The sequence below is a fragment of the Phycomyces blakesleeanus genome (assembly GCF_001638985.1).
Source record: "Phycomyces blakesleeanus NRRL 1555(-) unplaced genomic scaffold PHYBLscaffold_39, whole genome shotgun sequence".
Classification (NCBI taxonomy): domain Eukaryota; kingdom Fungi; phylum Mucoromycota; class Mucoromycetes; order Mucorales; family Phycomycetaceae; genus Phycomyces; species Phycomyces blakesleeanus.
In genome coordinates, this window is record NW_017265169.1 from 51,497 (window position 1) to 72,993 (window position 21,497).

The 21,497-nt window shown below is 38.3% G+C and overlaps 7 protein-coding genes across 7 annotated transcripts; 3 read left to right on the plus strand and 4 right to left on the minus strand.

Moving 5' to 3' along the window:
• Positions 1 to 338: 338 nt before the first annotated feature.
• Positions 339 to 3,355, minus strand: PHYBLDRAFT_183959 (hypothetical protein; the record flags this gene model as incomplete). The annotated part of the gene is made up of 7 exons (XM_018438862.1): positions 2,484 to 3,355; positions 2,096 to 2,222; positions 1,961 to 2,041; positions 1,712 to 1,885; positions 1,435 to 1,498; positions 1,286 to 1,395; positions 339 to 857 (listed from the first exon to the last, which is right to left on the minus strand). Exons 1-7 carry the CDS (start codon positions 3,278 to 3,280, stop codon positions 339 to 341), a joined length of 1,872 nt encoding a protein of 623 aa, XP_018284053.1. The 5' UTR covers positions 3,281 to 3,355.
• A 496-nt stretch (positions 3,356 to 3,851) lies between these two features.
• On the minus strand, positions 3,852 to 4,889 carry PHYBLDRAFT_73682 (C2H2-type zinc finger transcription factor; the record flags this gene model as incomplete). Its single annotated transcript, XM_018442896.1, has 2 exons — positions 3,852 to 4,153; positions 4,271 to 4,889. 2 exons carry the CDS (start codon positions 4,887 to 4,889, stop codon positions 3,852 to 3,854), a joined length of 921 nt encoding a protein of 306 aa, XP_018284054.1.
• Positions 4,890 to 5,118: 229 nt separating this feature from the next.
• PHYBLDRAFT_152821 (hypothetical protein) lies at positions 5,119 to 5,573 on the plus strand (the record flags this gene model as incomplete). Its single annotated transcript, XM_018433003.1, has 2 exons — positions 5,119 to 5,172; positions 5,424 to 5,573. 2 exons carry the CDS (start codon positions 5,119 to 5,121, stop codon positions 5,571 to 5,573), a joined length of 204 nt encoding a protein of 67 aa, XP_018284055.1.
• A 191-nt stretch (positions 5,574 to 5,764) lies between these two features.
• PHYBLDRAFT_152822 (hypothetical protein) lies at positions 5,765 to 6,593 on the plus strand (the record flags this gene model as incomplete). Its single annotated transcript, XM_018433004.1, has 4 exons — positions 5,765 to 5,780; positions 5,867 to 6,112; positions 6,143 to 6,268; positions 6,487 to 6,593. 4 exons carry the CDS (start codon positions 5,765 to 5,767, stop codon positions 6,591 to 6,593), a joined length of 495 nt encoding a protein of 164 aa, XP_018284056.1.
• Positions 6,594 to 6,664: 71 nt separating this feature from the next.
• PHYBLDRAFT_73685 (hypothetical protein) lies at positions 6,665 to 7,549 on the minus strand (the record flags this gene model as incomplete). The annotated part of the gene is made up of 3 exons (XM_018442897.1): positions 6,665 to 7,069; positions 7,148 to 7,366; positions 7,412 to 7,549. The coding sequence occupies 3 exons, from the start codon at positions 7,547 to 7,549 to the stop codon at positions 6,665 to 6,667; spliced, it is 762 nt and encodes a 253-aa protein (XP_018284057.1).
• Positions 7,550 to 8,375: 826 nt separating this feature from the next.
• PHYBLDRAFT_73686 (hypothetical protein) lies at positions 8,376 to 12,422 on the plus strand (the record flags this gene model as incomplete). The annotated part of the gene is made up of 8 exons (XM_018442898.1): positions 8,376 to 8,436; positions 9,116 to 9,287; positions 9,351 to 9,521; positions 9,582 to 9,683; positions 9,866 to 11,457; positions 11,514 to 11,717; positions 11,767 to 12,254; positions 12,282 to 12,422. 8 exons carry the CDS (start codon positions 8,376 to 8,378, stop codon positions 12,420 to 12,422), a joined length of 2,931 nt encoding a protein of 976 aa, XP_018284058.1.
• Positions 12,423 to 19,132: 6,710 nt separating this feature from the next.
• PHYBLDRAFT_152825 (hypothetical protein) lies at positions 19,133 to 19,804 on the minus strand (the record flags this gene model as incomplete). The annotated part of the gene is made up of 2 exons (XM_018433005.1): positions 19,133 to 19,659; positions 19,717 to 19,804. 2 exons carry the CDS (start codon positions 19,802 to 19,804, stop codon positions 19,133 to 19,135), a joined length of 615 nt encoding a protein of 204 aa, XP_018284059.1.
• Positions 19,805 to 21,497: the final 1,693 nt, after the last annotated feature.

The following is a 21,497-nucleotide window of genomic DNA, read 5'->3' on the forward strand; positions in this document are numbered from 1 at the left end:
CGGATGCCAATCATATTTGTATATGGGTTTTACATATAACATTCAAATTAAATCCAGACTGGGTGCAATTGTATTTGTTAAAAAAAATTAAAGGAAAAAATAAGAGTAAAGTATATATATATATATTATATTTAAAAAAAAAAGACAGATACGTTATATATGTGTAAGGTCAATGATATCAGAAGAATATATAGGAGAAGTAGCGAAAGATTTAGTGGTAGTAGTAGTGGAAGGTAAAAGATAAGATTTGTTTTTTGGGAACTGACCCCAATAATTCCAACTCGTGGAAAAACAGTCGATAATAGTCCCTCTACGAATAGCATCAAAGTACAGCACATTTACCCCAAGCCAGAACCGATGTACACGAGGGTTGGCTTTGATTGTTTTCCAGTGGTACCCATGTCCATGGTGCAAGACCATTGACAATGTCTTTCGTTTGAGAGGCTTCCAATCAGAAGGGGAAGGAGAATTACGAGAAAGACGCTTAAATCGTCCGAGTACACCAAAATAGGCTCGTTATAGGTGCCAGCTATTATTTGAGCACAGTCTGGTGCAGAGAACCACACGGAGAAAGGGAAAGAAGAGATACTTTCACCAAGTACTGGGTTAATCTCAGAGCCAAATGCAATGACCTTTGTCACTTTGGCAACATCCAAACCAACGTTGTGCTCGTAAAGCTTCCTGTGGATCGCCAGTGTGGCTAACATCTTCTTCTTCACCAAAGGGAGCTGATTTTCTCCACCTTCTTTTAGGTGTGCACATACACGGAAACCACACCGACCATCGGACTTTGGGTTGAATGTCAACAAAATGGCAGCTTGGTTGATTTGAGCAAGCAGAGAAAATTCATGCACATTCTTTTGTTTTTTTTTGTTTTATTTGATTAGGCAAATAGTACCAGTAGTAATCTGGGGGTGGCTAGATATTTTAATTCCATAGGAATATCTGTTAGCTAGGAAGAAACAAAAACTAATGTTAGATTTAGCATTTACTTTCAGTAAAATATTATATCAAGTACCTTCTTCGAGAGGCTCTTACTTTTCAGAGAATTGGAGTTGTATTTTTTTATTTCTTTTATGACTAGAAATAGTAGGCATTAGATATTATATTGTAATTTCACAAAAAAAAAACAATAATAGATTACTTTTTTTTAGAGGCTCCTCCTCTAAGAACTCCTTCACCACTTCTCTAAGTCCTTTTAAAATATCTCTAATTTTATTCTAGAAAAACAAGAATATATATGTATTAGATGGTGAGAATATTTGTGTGTATGTTGTATTTCTACTTTGTTCGTCACAAACACAGGCATCTCCTTGTCCAAAAGAACAAAGTCCTTTGAGAGAGCAGTTTTTTGTTTGCCATGGCTAGGTCTTCCAAAAGCTTTGACCTCACTTGCTTAAAGAAACACAGAATTTGGATGACTGATCATCTCACCGGCATCTTCGACCAGCTCATCAACCATTGTCACAGTATTCTGCATTTGTTGGTCTCCTTCACACTAGTGAAACAATTGTTCAAGCTTTGTTATACATTTCACGCACGGGGCAGGCTTTTCAACATCGATTTGCTGTAGAGAAACGTCCCATTCTAATTGCGTCGAACGTTAATCCAAAGAAGACAACAGAATCCATCTTTCAGGGATGTCTGATAATAGCAACATACAGTCTCTTGGCAAATTATGGCGATAAGGAAGGCCAAACGCCACGTTTACTCTGCGATCGCAAAGCTCGCCAGAAACAACCTCTTCTAGAAGCTCGGGACGGATTGTTATCAAACCAATTCTGGAAACGTGGCTAATCAATCCATGGAGGCGAGGCTCATGATAGCTTCTGGCATCTGTGATGGTTGCCTCGTTAAATTTAAGGTCCTGGTAATCGCCTTCAAACTAGGGAAGATAAGAGCAGATTTGCTCAAAGGAAGAGTTCAACGATTTAAGGGCCAAGCTTTTTTTTTTCAAAACGTTATGACCACCCTGGACACGTTGTGTTGTCAGACAGTCCAAATGTCTTAATTGACTGGCGAGGTAGCCAGCCCACTTCTTCTTGCACGCCATTCATTCATCTTCAAAGTACTTTTCTATGCTCCTTTTTTCTACAACTTTTATAGAATATTCGGTGTCATTTTCCAGCTGTTCTTTACTTTGAGAATATTTTTGAGATGATAGTGATTTGAAAAGTTCAAGATTTTTATCAAAGACACCATGTTTAGTTCCAATGATCATTCTGTTAACAAAATGCGTGCACACCTCTCTTTCTTTTCCTGGCTTCATTGTTTTTTTTTTTGTTATTTTTGCAATGTTATTGATCATATGGCAACCACACAGAAGCTTTTTGTTCGCAGGGAACTCAGAATCAAGGGCATTAATTAATTCCTTGCACTTGTCCGTAACAAAGATAGGGGAGTATTCTATTCCCTCCAACACGATTGACTTCAGCAATTTTACAAACCAAGCATAGCTAGTCTTTGTCTCATTAGAAACCTACGCAAATTCCACATGAAAGATCTTCAATCTTTCTCCGTTTAAGTTGCTGACACCCTCTACGCAAACCAATGGCATCTTTGTGCAGTTCGTCTTGCATGTAGCATTCATAATGAAGACATCTAAGAAACTAAGAGCTATCTTGATCATTATATCGTTGGTGAAAAAGATATGCTTCAGGCTATTTCTCTCTTTGAACTCGTAGAGAACTGAGAATCCCTTTGCTTTCATTGTTCTGATGAGCTCAGTTGTACCATGGGCAGATTCTGAAGCACCACGAATGCCACTGTACTTAAGGTTATCGATATCGCTAATCCTCAGATTTACAATTTCTGTCCTTTTATCACTTGTTGCCTTTTGAACATCGCGGGATTTGGTGTGAGTTTCCAACATTGTCTTTGCGATGGCGGTATCATCAGTAGTCAAAAGAGATATTCTTCCTTGGTGAGAAGAAACCAAGTTCTCAGGGATAACAGGGTGATCGTGACAATTTTTATTGTCCCCACGGGTGGAAAAAGAAAGATATATGTTGCTCTTCTTTTTAAAAGAGAATCTCAACAGAAAGGGGCATCCAGTGAGGGAAGAGTTAGAGCCTTTTTTTCTTTTTTCCTCACTGATGTTACACTTATCCCAATAGGCACCTGCCTTTGAACAAGCAAGATGAAGTGTTGTAAACTTCCCCTCCTTAATCTTGACGGTAAAGTTGTTAGAAAGACCCTTTTTGTTTACAGCCTCCAAAACGCTTTGTTTGTCGGGATAACCATTCTCTGGGAATGAGAGGGCTGTTTTAGCAGAGTACATATTGTTAATGAGGGTAGCGAAATTGGTGTTTATGTTTATATAAGTATTTTTATTTGATTCATGTATGCAATGTTCATAACGTACGCAGCGTAAAAAAGGCATCGTACCTTGTTATCTAGAAATATTATGTTTTATTTTTACAACTAAATGTCAGTGACTTAAAAAAAAAAGTGGCATTTCTTTTCAAATTTTCCCGAGAAATTGGAACGATCTAAATATTGGGGGAGAGGGGGTGCACGGATATGCTTAAAAAAAATGGGGATTTGGGGTTCTTTGACAGTTTCCAGTAGAGCATCAGGCTAGCAGTCACATTGAATTGTGGAGTGCCGTTTCCCCCTTCCCACAAGCTCACTAAGAAATATTATGTACAAGATTTCTTTTCTTATAAGAGTTTATAGATATACACATATGACTTTGTATATAAAAAATAAGCACTATACGCAGAGAAATACAGATGGTTTAATATGTTAAAACGATAGATGATTTATATAAAAAGGCAGTGCACAAATAAAAGCTATTCAAGTAAATAATAAAAAGATAGAAAAGATAAATAAAGGTGCGTGATGTGGCATCATAGATTATGTATAGCGGTATCTACTGGAGCCATTGTGCAAGACTTTATGTGCCTTTTGAGATTATGATTGTTGCTTAGCCCCTTTTCACAAAAAGAACATCTTGGTTTTTTACTGATCGTACTATGTGTTTCTAAGTGTCTCTTAAGATTTGATTTACGATTGCACTGGTGGTTGCAAAGATGACAAAAAAACATTTCAGTAAAAATATCATTATTTTGCCTATTTTGACGGGAAGTTTTAAGGCTGTATGGACTAGAGGTTCTGGAAGTTGAATAATAACCAGAAATTCTTTTAGAATCTACAAATATTTATATTTAAAGATAAAGATTGTAGATTAGTATTGAGGATGTTTATACGTTGGAAAAATTACAGAAAGAAAGCGAGAATAATCTATAAGCTACCTAGACAAACTTACACTCTCTTACACAGTCCTTTTGAAATATGTGGAGAAAAGTAAACTTCTGAGGACGGGACATTTCAGTTGAAGTCATGACATCTGACTGCCCACACAATTTTCTCTGGGATACAGTTGTGCCTATGTGTGGATCTTGAGCTGAACACTTATGCTGATTGAGGTGTTTTAATATATAATTTACGAGATCCATATCTGTGTAGATGGTTGGCGGCCTGAGAGCATATCCTTTTTCGATATTAATCGTGCTAGAGCAAAGAGAACACTTAATTGTAGGAATAATGAAACTTGCTGGATAGTAGTTAGTGATAGGCACGGTATTGAAGAACTCTTCATCCAGTTCAGAGAGAATTTGGGGCACAATGGTATTTAGAGACAAAAAGGGTATTTGGGAGAACTCTTGTCTGCTAGGAATAGACGCCGAATAGCCAGGGGATGAGCTTGATTTCTGCTTATTGATGGCTTTTTCCTGCTGGTTGGAATACAATTCTTGACAGTTGCATGCGCCTAGTTGTGGGGTTGGATGACCATTGTTCAAGGCAACAGTGTGCATTTCCAGCTGCATATTTATATTCGATACACAATAATCTGGGATGTAGGGACAATCCATTGCCGAGTTCATCAAGAGTGATATATAGAGGTCAAATAGTTTGTAAAAAAAATTAGTGTAAAGAAGGGTCGATTAATAAATAGGTTTTATATTAATTTGGATTTTTTTTTCACACCAAACTTAAACAGATCCAAGTCTTCGAGGTACAGCAAAAAATCCAAAATGGGTATTACACAATTATTGACATCCTAGGTATGACTTCCTTAATTCTAAATAAAAAACGATACTTCATGACTATAATATGATTGGAGAACAGAAGTTTCATAAGGAACGGAATTTTCAGGATGGAGCACAGGTGAGCTATTTAATGTCAGGTTGTATCTACTCCCAAAAAGGCACTTGAGGTAGAACAATTTTTGTTTTTTAAAAAAAAGTATTCTCCGATGCACCATACGTGTACCATCCTGTTGCGTCAACAATATAGTTTGTGAAAATATTATGCATGAGCTTCATTCTCTAACAACTTCTTTATACTCAAATTGATCATCTAAATTCAAAATAAAATGACTGATCATTCTGAATATAACATTAACCATCACGTCCAAGCTCATCAGCAAAGACAATAAATACAACAACGACAACGACATCAAGAACAGCAACAAGAACAGCAACAACAGCAAGGGCAACAGCAGAATGAAGAAGAAACCTCAGATCAAGAGATTAAAAGAGCCAGGAGAACTAGATAAAACAAACTAAATCTAAATCTCTTGAGCGACGGTACTTGTATATATCTATTTAGTTTCACTTTGGGTGAAATTGAGAGAATAACAACATCACTCGGATTGGATTATGTGTACCGTTTTTCGAGTATACAAGTCCGTACGAACCTTGGGTTTGCAATTTTTCTCAATTTATATAGTTTTTCAAGACGCTTAGGCGATATTTCTATGCTTTTTGGAATGAGTGAAAGCAGTGTATTTGTAGTCTGCCGAGGATTTGAGAGCATTGTTATGAACCAGATTAAATGGGGGCTTCAATTCAATACTAAGCAATTTCACCCGGAAAACTTGGAAAGGTTGCAAGTGCAATATACGATAAAGGCGCAGCATCGCTGAACATTTTTGGTTTAATTGACGGTACCATGCATGAAATATCAAAGCCAAGTCAAGGCAATAAAGTTCAAAAAGCTTTTAACAATGGTTGCAAGCACCTGCATGCTTTGAAGTACCAGTCTATTGTCACTCCTGATGGGATCACAAGCAACTTTCTTGGACCATATGTCGATTCAAGACATGGTTAGTACATACATGCTATGTCAAAAACAGAAGCAAGAGTGGAAGAGTACTTGGATATCGTACCAGATGCCGAGTTGCCATTTGCCTTGTACGGCGATCCAGACTATATGATTTCCAAGTGCCTATACTCGCCATTTGAAGGCGTATCTCTTAGTGGTATAGTAACTATAAAAGATTGTCAGCAAAGATTGTGTAATGTATTACTCAGGTAAATAGATTTAGATAAATAAGAATCAACAAGAATATGTCGAAAGTGCGAGTGGCAGTAGAGTGGGAATTTTGGGAAGTACAGAAGTACTTTGAGTAGTCCAAGTTTAAGTATTCCATGAAAACGGGAAAGAAAAGTCTAGCGACTGTGTACATGCTATCCACAGTCTTCAATAATATGATCCACTGTACTGGTCGCAATAGATCACCAACAAGCTCATATTTTGGTTTAGATCCACCAACTCTTGAGGAATATATCTGGATTAATACGTGATAAAATATATGGAGAAGATGAAGACAATAGATTATTTTAAATAAATTAATACTTAAACTTTTATTTTATTATCATTTTTTTTTGGCTTTTTTCAATTTCTCTTCAATATCACACATATTATTAAGTATCTGCTTCAGCACCCCCATGGCTTCAGCTTGGCGGGCGACCTGGGACTCTGAGGCTTCATATCCCACTTTCGGATGTTCCTCATCCGCGTTCTCACCCTCTCCATCCTCAATGCTAGCTGGGCAAGCTCGACTAACTGGTCGGGCAGCAGACATAGCAGAGCTCTCTGTTGGGAACTCCTCTTGCATGTCTGCATTGTTATTCCTGACAAAATCTCGGTATACTTGCTTGAGATTTGTGATCCGGCCAGGAGCTCCCAACGTGATGGACTGTAGATGGCCTTCGAGGCCAAGCTTCAACTCCTGCCTGCCAATCTCCTGTTGGCGACCAGAAATATTGAACGCCTCGTGCTACTCTCTCTATATTTAATAAAATTCATATATGTAATTAGAAAACTGAAAGGAAACTGAATATAAATTTTACTATACCTTGTCAAGGACCCTACTGACAGCCTTCTCTATCTCTGGCCTGTTTTTGTTTGTGCTTGAGGTACCAACAACAGTTTTCTCTTCGAATGCACCCTTGTAGATGTCTACAAGTCTCAACATCTTACGGCGACAAGTTTCGTAAGACAGCTCTGTCTCGCCAGGTGTCACGTTGTTGACACTTTTGACAATGTCGTTCCATGCCTTCTTGTGTGCACCTTTCTTCAGCAAAGGATGGAAAAGATGCGCATATTTCTATAAGAGCACCAACTCTTTGGTCTCGTTCCAGAAACCATGTGTCTTCTTCGGCTTCTTCTCTTCCTCAAATCCAGGAATCTTATACTGCTTGATCTGCAGTTTCCTGTTGCTGTCCTCAGCCTTCTTGTTGGTTCTTTTTAGAGGCATCTTTGTATTAGAATATATATATGCAGGAAGAGTGAGGAAATATTAAAATTCTGAAAAAAAACTGGGCTTTATATAGCCTAATGATTATGAATGCAAAATATCATCGATGTTTCTTATTGAGACAAGAAAAATCAAGATATTCGACTTACTAAAAACAGATATTTCAGATGGTTTTGCATAAATCAATTCAAAAAAGAAAAAAAAAAAAGGGGGGGGGGGGATTGCATCAGATGAAAGGATACACCTCAAATTTAAACAGCTCTGTTAGGTAGCTATTTTATTATTATCTGTATATCAGTTAATGTATTGCATATAGTATAAAGCTTTAAGTATAACACTACATATTTAAAGGGATGCTTTTAGACTTAGCCAAAGCTATTATCCTGCCTTATATTAAAGTATCTTTATTATGATAGGTATGAGACCTTAGAGACGATACATAATTATTTGATAGCTAACAGCAAGTCGCAATTTGTGGTCTGGTCAAATCAAATTATCGTTTCTCATTAGAAAAGGTAGTGTCACACCAGAAAATGTCACCCCCCTAATATTAACGAAGAATTTATATCCATTCCTTTTCATTAAAAAAAAAAAGATAATATAATCATATACACTGTGTGTTTGTACATTCAAAACTGGAATAGACAGACAGTGCACGTATATAAAAGAAAAAAGAATAGACCTATTTAAAGATATCGAGTTTCTGTAATTTTCTAATAAGAGTACTGAGCCCTATATGCATATGAAAGCCACTGCAACGCACAAGCTATTCTCTAATGTTAATGGCTAAAACAAGGGTTGGACCTAATGTCAGGTGTTGCAATTGATGCATGTCGAGTTTATTTGTGAGCAACTTGGTCCGAAAACACCATATAAAGTAATTGAAGGTGAACTTAAGCTAAAAGCTTTGATTTTGGCAAATATATAGCTTAAAAAAATATCTTTTGTAGTGGAAATCCTGTATCTCCCTAAAGTCAAATTTCGTGATTGGTTACGTTAACATCCTTATCAAAATTTGCTCCTCCAACTATATTCTTTTTTTTTGTAAAAGAATATTATTACGAATATGTATCCATCTTACAGGTTGCTTGTCTATAACAGAAGCATCTACTACAAAGTAGTCTCTCGTTGTCAGTGGCCTCTTGAATATATTATTTTCTATGGGTATAAAGCAAACAACTACATAATATAGAACTGTTTGCAAGATTTTCTAAGATGATTTCATAGCTTGACTTTTCATTATTATACTAGAAATACCTGTAAAACTTATTTTTTTTTAGCAGACAATAGAAAAATAATAGAGGGAAAAAATGCTAGTGGACAAAAAAAAAATATCATTTTTCACGTTGTACAGGATACCGAGTTTGTTCCGCTAGGCTAAAAATCCAAGTCCACAAAGATTTTTATTCTTTGCTCGTAGTTTCTTCGTCATTCCAATTTTTAGCAGTCTCGCCACTTTTATGCTTTAAAATAGGGTACCTTGAATTTACCTGCGTTCTTTGTCTTTTATTCCTCAAAAATTACAAAAGGCGATTACAGTCTATTGAATATAACCCTACCACAAAGAAAAAACACTTGTCTCATCTTCAAAAGCAGATATACAGCCAAAAACCCATATTCATGTCACCTTTGCAATAATTAGACATCGTTTATTCCCTTTGTTGGTTTTAAGAAACATTTTAAAGTTCCATCCCAATAAAAGCCTAGATAAATACAATAGCTTCCTTTCAAAAAAGAGGTTAGTCAATACATTATAATGCTGTAAAATATGATGCTAATTTCAAGTATAATTCAATATTAGAACCCGATCATCTGAAGCTCTCTCTACGTCTGTAGCGGTCGACTTGGAGAATGATATTGAGATGAATAACGGATTTATTGAGCTGGAAATAGTCATGGAAAAGCCGAGGGATTATTATGGCAGTGGATCCACTGATGAAGAAACCAAATATGAGAATAATCCTCGCCTGACGTGAGTAACTAAGCTTAAATTTATAGTAAGTCAAATACTAACCAGAAATGACTTTTTTAGTGATTCCCAAGTTGATGCCATCTTACTGCAAGAAAGGACAAAAGAAAATGAAGTCGAGACTTCAGAGACAGACAACAACACGCTGAATTGTACTGCCCGTATGTAAACACACATGCGAGTCTCAGAGTTCTTCACAACAACCATGAATGTCTATTCCACTGGAGCTGCAGCCAGCAAAGCTCTCCGCTAGAGTATGGAGGATGTCTTGGTGTTTCCCGATGATGTCAGTCCGTTCAAGTCCAAGACAGAGTCTATTCTGCTTGCCTTGTTCAACGACGATGAAGATTTGACTTCAGAAAGAACCATCAAGAAGATCATGTATACAATGGAGATGCTCTTGGAGGCTGTGAAACTACCGGAAAACGACTGGATTTCCCCAAGCCAGACGCAGTGATTAACTTTTACTTGCGAGCAAAGAACGAGGTCCCTGTCTTTAAGACCTCTCCAGTCGAGGATACGAACCGAAAATCCAAAGTCCATGAATTTTCGATCAACAAGCCATCCGAATATATTAAGCATATTTTGGCAATCCCTGGCAAGACATCCCAACTCTCTGCCCTTCCGGACTTTACGGAGAACCAGCGGTTAAACCCCAACCAAGGCAACAAATGGAAAGAAGACCCATTAATCCAGCATTCTATGCTCACTTTTGAAGAATCGGACTATTGGGTAGGCAACGTTGTCGAAGTTCAAGGCTGCTCAAACCGGTTTCTCTTGGAGAAATTTTTTACCGAAAACGGATCCAGCTATGCCAATGCTTTCCAGGTATACGGTGGCCATGGTCCTTTTCTGAATCATCCTGATGACGCATACTTCTGGTCGTGTGGAAACTCTACAAACTTTGCTGTCTTTGTTCCCAAGTATAAGATGGAAGTGAACAAGTTCCTTTCCATTGTTCAAAAAGACAGTGGCAGTGGCAGTTTCTTTGGTTTTGGTTTCCCCGTCTCTTCCTGTTATACCGAGATTATCGATCGTGCTCTTGTCGGTGTCAAATTTCGCCTGTGGTCCAACACTAGCAATATCGAAGATTTCAAGAGAATAATAGCTGGAACCTCCGATCTTATGAAAGTGGTCATCTGCCAACTGAACATGTATTCCGATGATACCTCTGGAAACGATTCAAAGCAGTACAACGCATACGACAATTACTTGTTGTACTTTGCCGCGATGGCCCTTGAAGAGAGAAACAAACGGGAGAATACTCTGTTTGTTTGCACATCGAATCATATTCTCAATGCCGTTGAGATGCTGCCCCCTATTGCCGACGATCTTGTTGTCTCGGAGAAAGGTATCGAGATGTATTCTGAAGACCTTGGCGAGTATGTCTCGTTAGTTACTCCCCTGTTGCTCTTTATGGGTGACAACCCTAGCCAGTCTCAGCCTGCAATGCACAAAGGAACATCATCAAAGTGTCTTTGCAGAAGATGTATTTTCCCTTCTCCTCGTCTGGTCCGGAAGCATATAACTGGTGCCCTCCGCTTTTTTCCTGTCGATCACTTCAGCTGGCCCCATAGATCGAAGAACTTCCTTTCCGCCTTTGCCTCCTCTGACAACCAGTCGGATGTATACAAATGTAGTCATAGCTTTGGCTATATAAAGAACGGAAGCGAGGAGTTTTTCAGACTCAAAGCCTTTGACCAGACTAAGGACATGCCCTTTGAGATTCTTCACATGATCCCACTTGGATTTATCGAGTGCCTGTTCATTTTCTTGTGGAAGCAGCCAGTATTGACAGCAGTCCAGAAGGATAGCCTCCAGCGTGAAATGGCATCTTACCGATCCTGTAAAAGCTATAATCGAACTTTCCGCAATCAGCTTTGCCACTCTGGGTCTTTTGTTGGACGCGATTTCAAGCAATTGATTCAAATACTATCAGGTGTTATGAGCAATCTTTTTTTTGTAGAGAGATTAACCTGGAGTTGATTATATCAGCCTTCCATGCAGTTGCTAGATTGTCGTCTTTGGTGTATATGCGTGCAATTCATGTGGGCTTTGACTACTACCTTATGCAGATCCGGAGTGCTGTTGACGAAGTAACCAAAGTGCTCCGTGCGCTAGATCTTTTTATCCTGACCACTAAAGATAAACTCAAGCAACAAGACTTCAGTTTCAAGCCCAAGCTCCACCTTTTGCATCGTATTACTGAAGATATGCTTCGTTTTGGCTCTGTGTTGCAATATAAAAGAAAACGGTGAACAGTTCAACAAGTTCATCTGTGAGCACTTGTTCAAGACAAACCGCCAGGCAACTTCTAGAGATGTCACCAAGAAATTCGCAAAGCAATTCATGTGTCGACATCTTTGCAATGGTGGATCCTACATTGTAGAGAAGCGAGTTGGTAACGGAACACGACCCGTAAGATATGTTCCTAGTGAATTTATCAAATGTGCCCCCATTGATTTCCCAGCTTTCAATCTTCACTTCTTTGGCTCCCGTGCTAACAGCGACAACTCTGGCTCATCGATTCCAAATTTGCGCGATACATTGGCAGGTGTTTTCCAGGAAAATGGTCGATGGTTCCTTGGCCAGGTCTCAATTGAAGCTCTCAGAGATGAGAGAAACAGATTAGTGAGAAAGACGTTCATGATGCAAGAGTATCAAATGATACCTAGCGTCAATGCCAATACCGTCTACTCTCGTAATGTAGTAACAGATCCCTACGGCAACATTGAAGTTATGCATTAAAGAACTTGCTATGAGTTTGATGAGAACGAAGTCGTGGTGATCCAGGCCGTCGATATCCACGTAACCCGTGTACCTGATAGTAGCCGCAGACTTCTTAACGTTCCAAAGTTTGGCATGTTCTGGTGGATGTTGGTAAACATTTCCAATATTGACTGAAAAATGACTTGTCAAAAAAGTGCATTTTTCTCAACAGAAAAAATTCTTGTCCAATAAAATATTCTCTTTCAAAGCTATCTATTTCCTCTCCCACCCATCTTAAGGTTCTGTCCCAAATAAAAGTTAATTAAGTAGCTCAAAGAATATGTTTAAACTTTTTCTGCCACATGTCTCATTATTTTATGCGCCCAAATCTGAGGCTTAACGTGTTTAATCTTACTATATGCTATTTAGCCAATAGAAATTTTAGTTACGACAAAAAAATACCATAATTAAGAAAAACATCAATGGATGTGTAAAGGACGTTGTTCATATCCATCCACATACACACATACCCATTGCAACACTTTCACCTCCCTTTTTCTTGTGCCCTGGCAAACAATTGCTGTAAATCTTGATATTCTAACATGTCACACATAGTATTCACAATATGGCGGAGATAAATTCATCAAAAGACCTCGAGCTGCCAACAGCTATTCGAGAGGGAAGTCAAGGATATTGACAGCCCAAGTTGTTTAATTTATAAGAGCATCTTCAGCAGTGAGATGACCTTTAATTTATCTAAAGTCAAACACCGCTACTTTAGCTAAAGAAAAAATCAATTTTCCCAGCAGTTCAATTTATCTTTTTCTTTAAATAAATTTTGAGAGCGTTTTCATCAATAAATTTTATCTTCCTATCAGATTTAATAGGAAGATAAAGAAAAGGAACTGTCTTTTATATTTAGAGTGAATTTAATCGAACTGCTGGGAGGACAAACTTTAGCTAAATCTTTAAATTCAATGTGAAAGTGGAGATAAAGTGGACTGCTGAAGATGCTCTAAATTTTATCTAGCTGCTATATTTGACAGGAATTTAAAAGAGAAAAATTAAACTTCTGGGTGGAGTGGCTTTTTTTTATGTAAAAGTGATAATTTTTGATCCCAGATAAAATAAAAGTTAGCCGACTGCTGAAGATGCTCTTAATTTTTATCTCTCTGCTAAATTTGACAGGGATTCAAAAGTTTTACCTGAAAACGCCCTCAAAATTTATTTTTTAAAAAAAAGATAATTTGAACTGTTATGTAGTTTTTTTTTTGCTAACTTGACAGTGTTTGGCTTTACAAAAGATAAAAGTTAGCTGGCTGTTGGAGATACTCTAATAAGAAGTCACTAGAAATTGTATCACCAAAACTAAGCACGAGATCCTTGAACATTATGTAGAATAGTGAGACTATTTTCCGGTTCGGACCTCAGTAGTCTGTCGGCAGGAAGAGACGTGGGTTTTGCACAAATCCTTAAATTGTTGTACCACCTATAGGACGTAGGATAAGATTCAAGGTCACTGACCATCTTAATAAAATCAGTTCTTTTCCTTTATTTTGTTGTAAAAGGGCGTCCTGAGAGATCTGTGAGCGAGAATAGAGAAATAAGAGCCACCTTTCGTTGAGACGATTGTTGACAGTACTGAGTAAAATCATAAAGACTGCCCACGTTACCGTTTATCCCATCCCTGTGAACCATAACCACGATACCACCAAAGACAACCTCTACCAGCTACATCCCAGAGCACCCAGCACCTCCCCTCCTCCTCACACTTTCAGACCACTCGTCGAATTCTCGTTCTTGAGTCGGACCTCCCCAGTTCCATCGCTCTTGAAATCCTTTATTTACCTCCTTTGCCAAATATTACAATTACTTATATTATCGTGCCTAAATTCGTGTTAGCCGACCAGGACAACAATTACACAACGTTCTCTTTTGAGAACGACGGCCGATGTGATTCACTTTTTCTCACAAGATAATTAGAGAACATATAGCTTAAACAAAAAAGTAGAATATAAACCAAAACAGATATTTTCAATTATTGCGCAGGTTTAAAGACGATTATTTAATAAAAGCTACTTATCTTTCTGCCGTACTTCTATTCTTGTATTCTCGCTTAAAATTTCCAGCGGATTTGATCAATTTTGGCTTTGCCAAAGCATTGGAAGAACCATACAGATAGATCACATCAACGCTACCAGGAGAGACTTAACTGTGGGGGATTAAATACGATTCTGTGTGTTACTACCTGTATTGCTGTAGATCGGTTGCCTAATTGAAAATCCGGTTGTATAAAAGTATATAATAATACAACGCTCTGGTATAACAAGTCAATTGTGATATACATCTGAGCCAGATGGATCATTTATGCTTAACATTTAATCCAAACGGATCGATTCCAGCTAATATTTAAGTTAACATGGTGACAATAGCATAACAATTACACTAAACTAGCAAGAACTAGTAAACATTTAAATCATATATGTATCAACCAGTTAGACTTTAAGCTAAAAAAGTATTAACTTGTTAATATTTAAGCCAAACAAATTGATTCCGGATAACATTTAAGATAACATAGTAGCGACCGGTTAACACTTAAGTATAGCATGTATAAACCGGCTAGCATTTAAGTCAAACAAATTGATTCCTGTTGGTATTTCAGATAAAATAATAATAATAATAATAATAATAATAATAATAATAATTCTGGATAACATTTTAGCTAAAGAAACGGAATCTTGTCAACATTTTAGCTAAACAAATTAATTCCGGTAAGAATTTAAGCTAATATGGTAACAACCGGTTAACATGTTAGCAGATCAATATAATCTGGTTAATAGTTAAGCTAATATGGTAGTACCAGGTTAACATTAAAGCTAAATAAGTTGATTCAGGTCAATATTTAAGCTAATCGGGTAACAACCGGTTAACATGTTAGCAGCTAAATATATTCTGGTCAATAATTAAGCTAATCTTGTAGTGCCAAATTAACATTTTAGCTAGATAAATTGATTCCGGTCAGTATTTAAGCTAAACTGGTAACAGCTGGTTAACATGTTAGCTAGATAAATCGATTCGGGTTAACATTTTATCTAGACGGATGGATTTTGGTAAACATGTAAGCTAATCTGGTAGTAACTGGTTAACATTTTAGCTAGGTAGATACATTCCGGTCAAAATTTAGGCTAACCTGGTAACAGCTTGCTAACATGTTAGGTAAACAAATTGATTCTGGTTGACGTTTTATCAAGATGGATGGATTCCGGTCAACTTTAAACTAACCAAGTAACAACTGGCTACCATATTAGCTAGATAAATGTATTCTGGTTAATATTTAAGCTAATCTGGTAGTAACCGGTTAAAATTTAAGTTAAATAAATGGGTTCTGGTCAGCATTTAAGCTAATTGGGTACCAGCCGGTTAATATGTTAGCTAAATAAATAATTTCTGGTTAATATTTAAGCTAATCTGGTAGTAATTGGCTACCATTTAAGTTAAATAAATGGGTTCTGGTCAATATTATAGCTAGATAAACTGATTCTAGTCAATATTTAAGCTAAACTGGTTACAACCGGTTAACATATTAGCTAAATAAATTGATTCCGGTTAAAATATAAGCTAATCTGGTAGGAACCTGTTAACATTTTAGCTAGATAAACTGATTCTGGTCAATATCTAAGCTAAACTGGTGACAATCGGTAAACATATTAGCTAGATAAATTGATTCCGGTTAATAATTAAGCTGATATAGTAGTACCACGTTAACATTTAAGCTAAACAAATGGATTCTGGTCAAAATTTAAGCTAAACAAATTGCTTCCGGTTAACATTTAAGCTAAATAAATGAGTTCTGATCAACATTTAAGCGAACCAGGTAACACCTGGCTAACATGTTAGCTAGGTAAATATATTCCGGTTAATATTTAAGTTAATTTGGTAGTAACAGGTTAACATTTAAGTTAAATAAATGAACTCTGGTCAACATTTAAGCTAATTGGGTAACGACCGGATAACATGTTAGGTATATAAATATATTCCGGTTAAAATATAAGCTAATCTGGTAGTAACCAGTTTCTATTATAGCTAAATAATTTGATTCCGGTTAACGTTTTATCTAGATGGATGGATTCCGGTAAGCACATAAGCTAATCTGGTAGTAACCGGTATACATTTTAGCTAGATAGATACATTCCGGTAAACATTTAAGCTAATCAGGTATCAACCGGTTAACATTTTAGCTAAACAAAGTAATTCCGGTTAACATGTAAGCTAAATGGATAAATTCTGGTAAACATATAAGCTAATCTGGTAGTAACTTGTTAACATTTTAGCTAGATAGATACGTTCCGGTAAACATTCAAGCTAATCAGGTATCAACCGGTTAACATTTTAGCTAAACAAAGTAATTCCGGTTAACATGTAAGCTAAATGGATAGGTTCTGGTAAACATATAAGCTAATCTGGTAGTAACTGGTTAACATTTTAGCTAAATAGATACGTTCCGGTAAACATTTAAGCTAATCAGGTATCAACCGGTTAACATTTTAGCTAAACAAATTGGTTCCGGTTAACATGTAAGCTAAATGGATAAATTCTGATAAACATATAAGCTAATCTGGTAGTAACTGGTTAACATTTTAGCTAAATAGATACGTTCCGGTAAACATTCAAGCTAATCAGGTATCAACCGGTTAACATTTTAGCTAAACAAATTGGTTCCGGTTAACATGTAAGCTAAATGGATAAATTCTGGTAAACATATAAGCTAATCTGGTAGTAACTGGTTAACATTTTAGCTAAATAGATACGTTCCGGTAAACATTCAAGCTAATCAGGTATCAACCGGTTAACATTTTAGCTAAACAAATTGGTTCCGGTTAACATGTAAGCTAAATGGATAAATTCTGGTAAACATATAAGCTAATCTGGTAGTAACTGGTTAACATTTTAGCTAAATAGATACGTTCCGGTAAACATTCAAGCTAATCAGGTATCAACCGGTTAACATTTTAGCTAAACAAATTGGTTCCGGTTAACATGTAAGCTAAATGGATAGATTCCGGTGAGCATTAGAGCCAAATGGATAGATTCAGGTGAAAATTTAAGCCAACTGGTAACAACCGGTTAAGATTTAATCTAAACTTGTATTAACCGGTCTGAGGGCGAACCGTTTGGACCAATTCGTTTCCTTATTTGGAACAAATTGAATTTATATTTTAATTTCACTCTTAATTATTCAATCCCAGAAAAAAAAAGTTGAAAAGTGTAAATAAACGTTTTTAACCTTTGGCGAGACTACTAATGACCCCCCTATGATATGTATGAGAGAAGATGATTGAAATCTTAACAACAATTAATTTTGGAGTTTTTTCAAAAATCTTTTCTCAGAGAGTACTATGCGTGGGGTATATCTTTCCCGATTTTACCTGGCGCCTCTTTTGCTCGGATCAGCAGAGATTTTATTCTTTAATAAAAACATCTACTGGTCTCCCGGCGCATATTTCAAACCGTATACTTTTGCTTCGGTAAATTTTCGGGACGATCTGCTGGGCGGTAGTCTTTGTACTGCTAATAATCTACAGATTCAATTTATTGGATTTGGATCAGGGAAATAAAGGTTCATTAAATCAGTTATGATGAACATTATAAGTAATTACTACTTGTATAACCGTGGTAATTTCGGAGCTAATACATGCAACGAAAACCTCGACTTTGGAAGGGGTACCCTTATTGGGTAAAAGCCAGCTTGATGTGAAGGCCATTTTTTTCGTGATTTATAATAATTCAATGGTGATCGCATGGCCTTGTGCTGGCGATGGTTTATTATATTTTCTGCCCTATCAGATTAAGACTGTAAGATAGAGGCTTGCGTTGTCTACCATGGGTAGCAGGGAATCAGGGTCTGGTCCCGAAAATGAAGGATGAAATCTAAAAGAACTGACGGAAGGGCACCAGCAGGAGCGGAGCCTACGGCTTAATTTGATTCAACACGGGGGAACTCAGCTGGTACACACATTAAAAGGATTGAAAAATCACCTTTTCAGTTGGGTCAAGCTTCGGCTTTTCTGTCTTCCTAAATATACTGCCTGCGCTAAGCAGGGTGATGTTGGGCAATAACAGGTCTATCATGCCCTTAGATGTTCTGGGCCGCACATGCGCTACACTGACATAGTTAATGAGTATATAACCATGGCTAATAAGCTTGGGTACTCTTTTAAAACTATTTCGTACTGGGAATTGAGGTATGTAGCAAGGTTTCTGTGCGTAATCTTACGGAAGAGCCATTGCTAATGTTATCTACAGTTTAACGTTTACGTTGTTCTGGTAGTCTAACAAAAAACTGTGATATGTCTTGCACCTTGGGATTTAAAAAATAGCCTATCGTTAAAAGGCCAAGCTAGTCTCAATAGACTCCCAAAATCTTACTGAAGAACTGAATTGACTGGCAAAACTAAAAGTGAACATAGCCGCATACCCGTAAAGCAACTCGCTCGTTCGGGTATGTTTGGTTATGGATCAAACAGAATCAGTATATAAATACTGAAATACTCATCTTAAGCAAACATTGCTAGGATAATATTGTTGCTGATAACAGAAAGCGTTATGAAAATCACCAACGCCCATAAACGCCGGTGCTAGCTTTATATGCGCACCTAAAAACGGTTCACATAAAATAATGAACCTTGGCTTAAAAGCCATAATTAAAAAAAAACAAAAAAAAAGAAAAACAAAAAAAAAAGAAACAAAAAAAAAACGACCTGAAATAAGTCGAAATACCCACTGGACCGAAACGTTAAGCGGAAGAAAAGACACTAGCAAGGATTCCCCTAATAACGGCTAGTATGAACAGAAAGACTAAAGCTTGGTAAGAGACCAATAGCGAACAAGTACTGTCATGGTAATAACTAATCCATGACAAGTAGGAGTAGCGTTGTGGCCGGATGAACAGAAGACTGGAAGACCGGAAGACCGGAAGACCAGACGACGAGACGCCCAGATGGCAGCAACCGAGAGTGGAAACGACGAAGAGGAGAGGGCGGTTGTGGGTGGGAATGATGGAAGGGAGGAATGTTATTAGGAAAAGAGGCAGATGTAAGCGTAGGAGCCTGTGGTGAGAGGGATGCGGTGAGAGGGATGTGGTGAAGTGGATGTGGTGAAGTGGATGTGGTGAAGTGGATGTGGTGAAGTGGATGTGGTGAAGTGGATGTGGTGAAGTGGATGTGGTGAAGTGGATGTGGTGAAGTGGATGTGGTGAAGTGGATGTGGTGAAGTGGATGTGGTGAAGTGGATGTGGTGAAGTGGATGTGGTGAGGGGGATGTGGTGCTGTGCGAGTAGAGGAAGAGAGTTTTGGGGGAAGGCGTGGGCAAGTAGAAAGGATGACGAGGAGATAGGACGTCGGAGTGAACAGGAGTAGAAAGTGGCAGTAGGGAGCTGAAGGAGTTGACTGTTGTTACGTTATGTGGGAGAGTTTAGGGGATACCCCACTACCTGGAACTTCTGTTTTACAGGAGGACTTGGTGTCGAACCGTGTGAGCGTATGGATGCGAACGTGCTGTTCGTGTTGGCGACGGCTCATATCTGCTACCCGTAGGAGTGGTAGAGGGAGGAAGCCGGATGGTATGGTTCACCGCCGTACCTGAAGGGGGAACTGTGGTCGCGATTCTCTTCCCGGCCTTCGGGCCGAAACAAAAAAAAAAAAACTGGCAAATATACTATATGTATGAATATTGTACTTGGTGAGTACAATAATAACAGCCAAGTTAATAAACTTGGTAGAATTGGCAAGGAAATATGACCTTGTTGAGCTTGACTTGATAGAAAGACATAAGAGGTACAGATAAGTGGGAGCTTCGGCGCCAATGAGAAACCACTACTCTTATTGTCTTTTCAATGAAAAAGAATGTTGGATTGGGCTTCACGGTGGATTCCGTGAGGCCCCAATCAGCCTGACAATGGCTGAAAGTCTCTTAGCAAGAACTTTTGCTAAAGGTGAACCGACCAGGAGTGAGGCTGTTGCCACCGCCACCGGATGTAATATACTGTCTCTTGGGTGGAGAGACAAGGTTACGGGTATAGCTTTTCCAGGGCTTTCGAGTCCGGTTGTAGCTATTACCCTAACTACCGTATACTCCAAACGTTGCATCTAGGGCGCGTTGGTGGGGTCTACGGTATGGCTATGATGACACCTGTAGAAAGCCTACAGGAAGTAGGAGCCATAAAGGACTACAAGTCCTAGTATAATGCATCCGAAGCTGGCGCCTAGTGGCATGAGCAGTGGCTTTAGACTCCTTCCGACGGGTACAAGGGAGAGTTTAGGGGATACCCCACTACCTGGAACATCTACTAGACAGAGGGGCTTGGTGTCGGACCGTTTGAGCGTATGGGCACGGACATTCTGTCCGTGTCGGCGACGACTCAAATCTGCTACCCATAGGAGTGGTAGAGAGAGGAATCTGGATGGTACGGCTCACCACTGTACCTAAATGGGGAACTGTGGTTACGATTCTCTTCCTGGCCTTCGGGCCTAAATAACAAAAAAAAATTAGCAAATATACTACATGTATGATTATTGTACTTGGTGAGTACAATAATAATAGCCAAGTTAATAAACTTGGTAGAATCGGCAAGGAAATAGGACCTTATTGAGCTTGACTTGGTAAAAATATATAAGAGGTACAGATAAGTGGGAGCTTCGGCGCCAATGAGAAACCACTGCTCTTATTGTCTTTTCAGTGAAAAGGCATGTTAGATTGGGCTTCACGGTGGATTCCGTGAAGCTTCGATCCGCAGGATGATGGCTGAACGTCTTTAGGCCAGATTCTATGCTGAACCGGATCCACACGAGGACGAGGCTGTTGCCACCGCCCCCGAATGTATTATACTGTCTCTTGGGTGGAGAGACAAGGTTATGGGTATAGCTCTTCCAGGGCTTTCGAGTCCGGTCGTGGTTATTACCATAACCACCGCATACTCTAAACGTTGTATCTAGGGCGCGTTCGTAGGGTTTGCGGTATGGCTATGATGACACCTGTAGGATGTTTACAGGAAGTAGGAGCCATCAAGGACTATATGTCCTAGTATAATTCATCCGAAGCCGGCCCGAGTGGTATGACCAACGGCTTCAGTCTGGTCCCGGTGGATCAAGGGAGTCTTTAGGGGATACCCCACTACCTGGGACCTCTCTTTAGTAGAGGGACTTGGTGTCGAACCGTTTGACCGTATGGACACGGGCACTTTGTCCGTGTTGGCGACGGCTCAAATCTGCTACC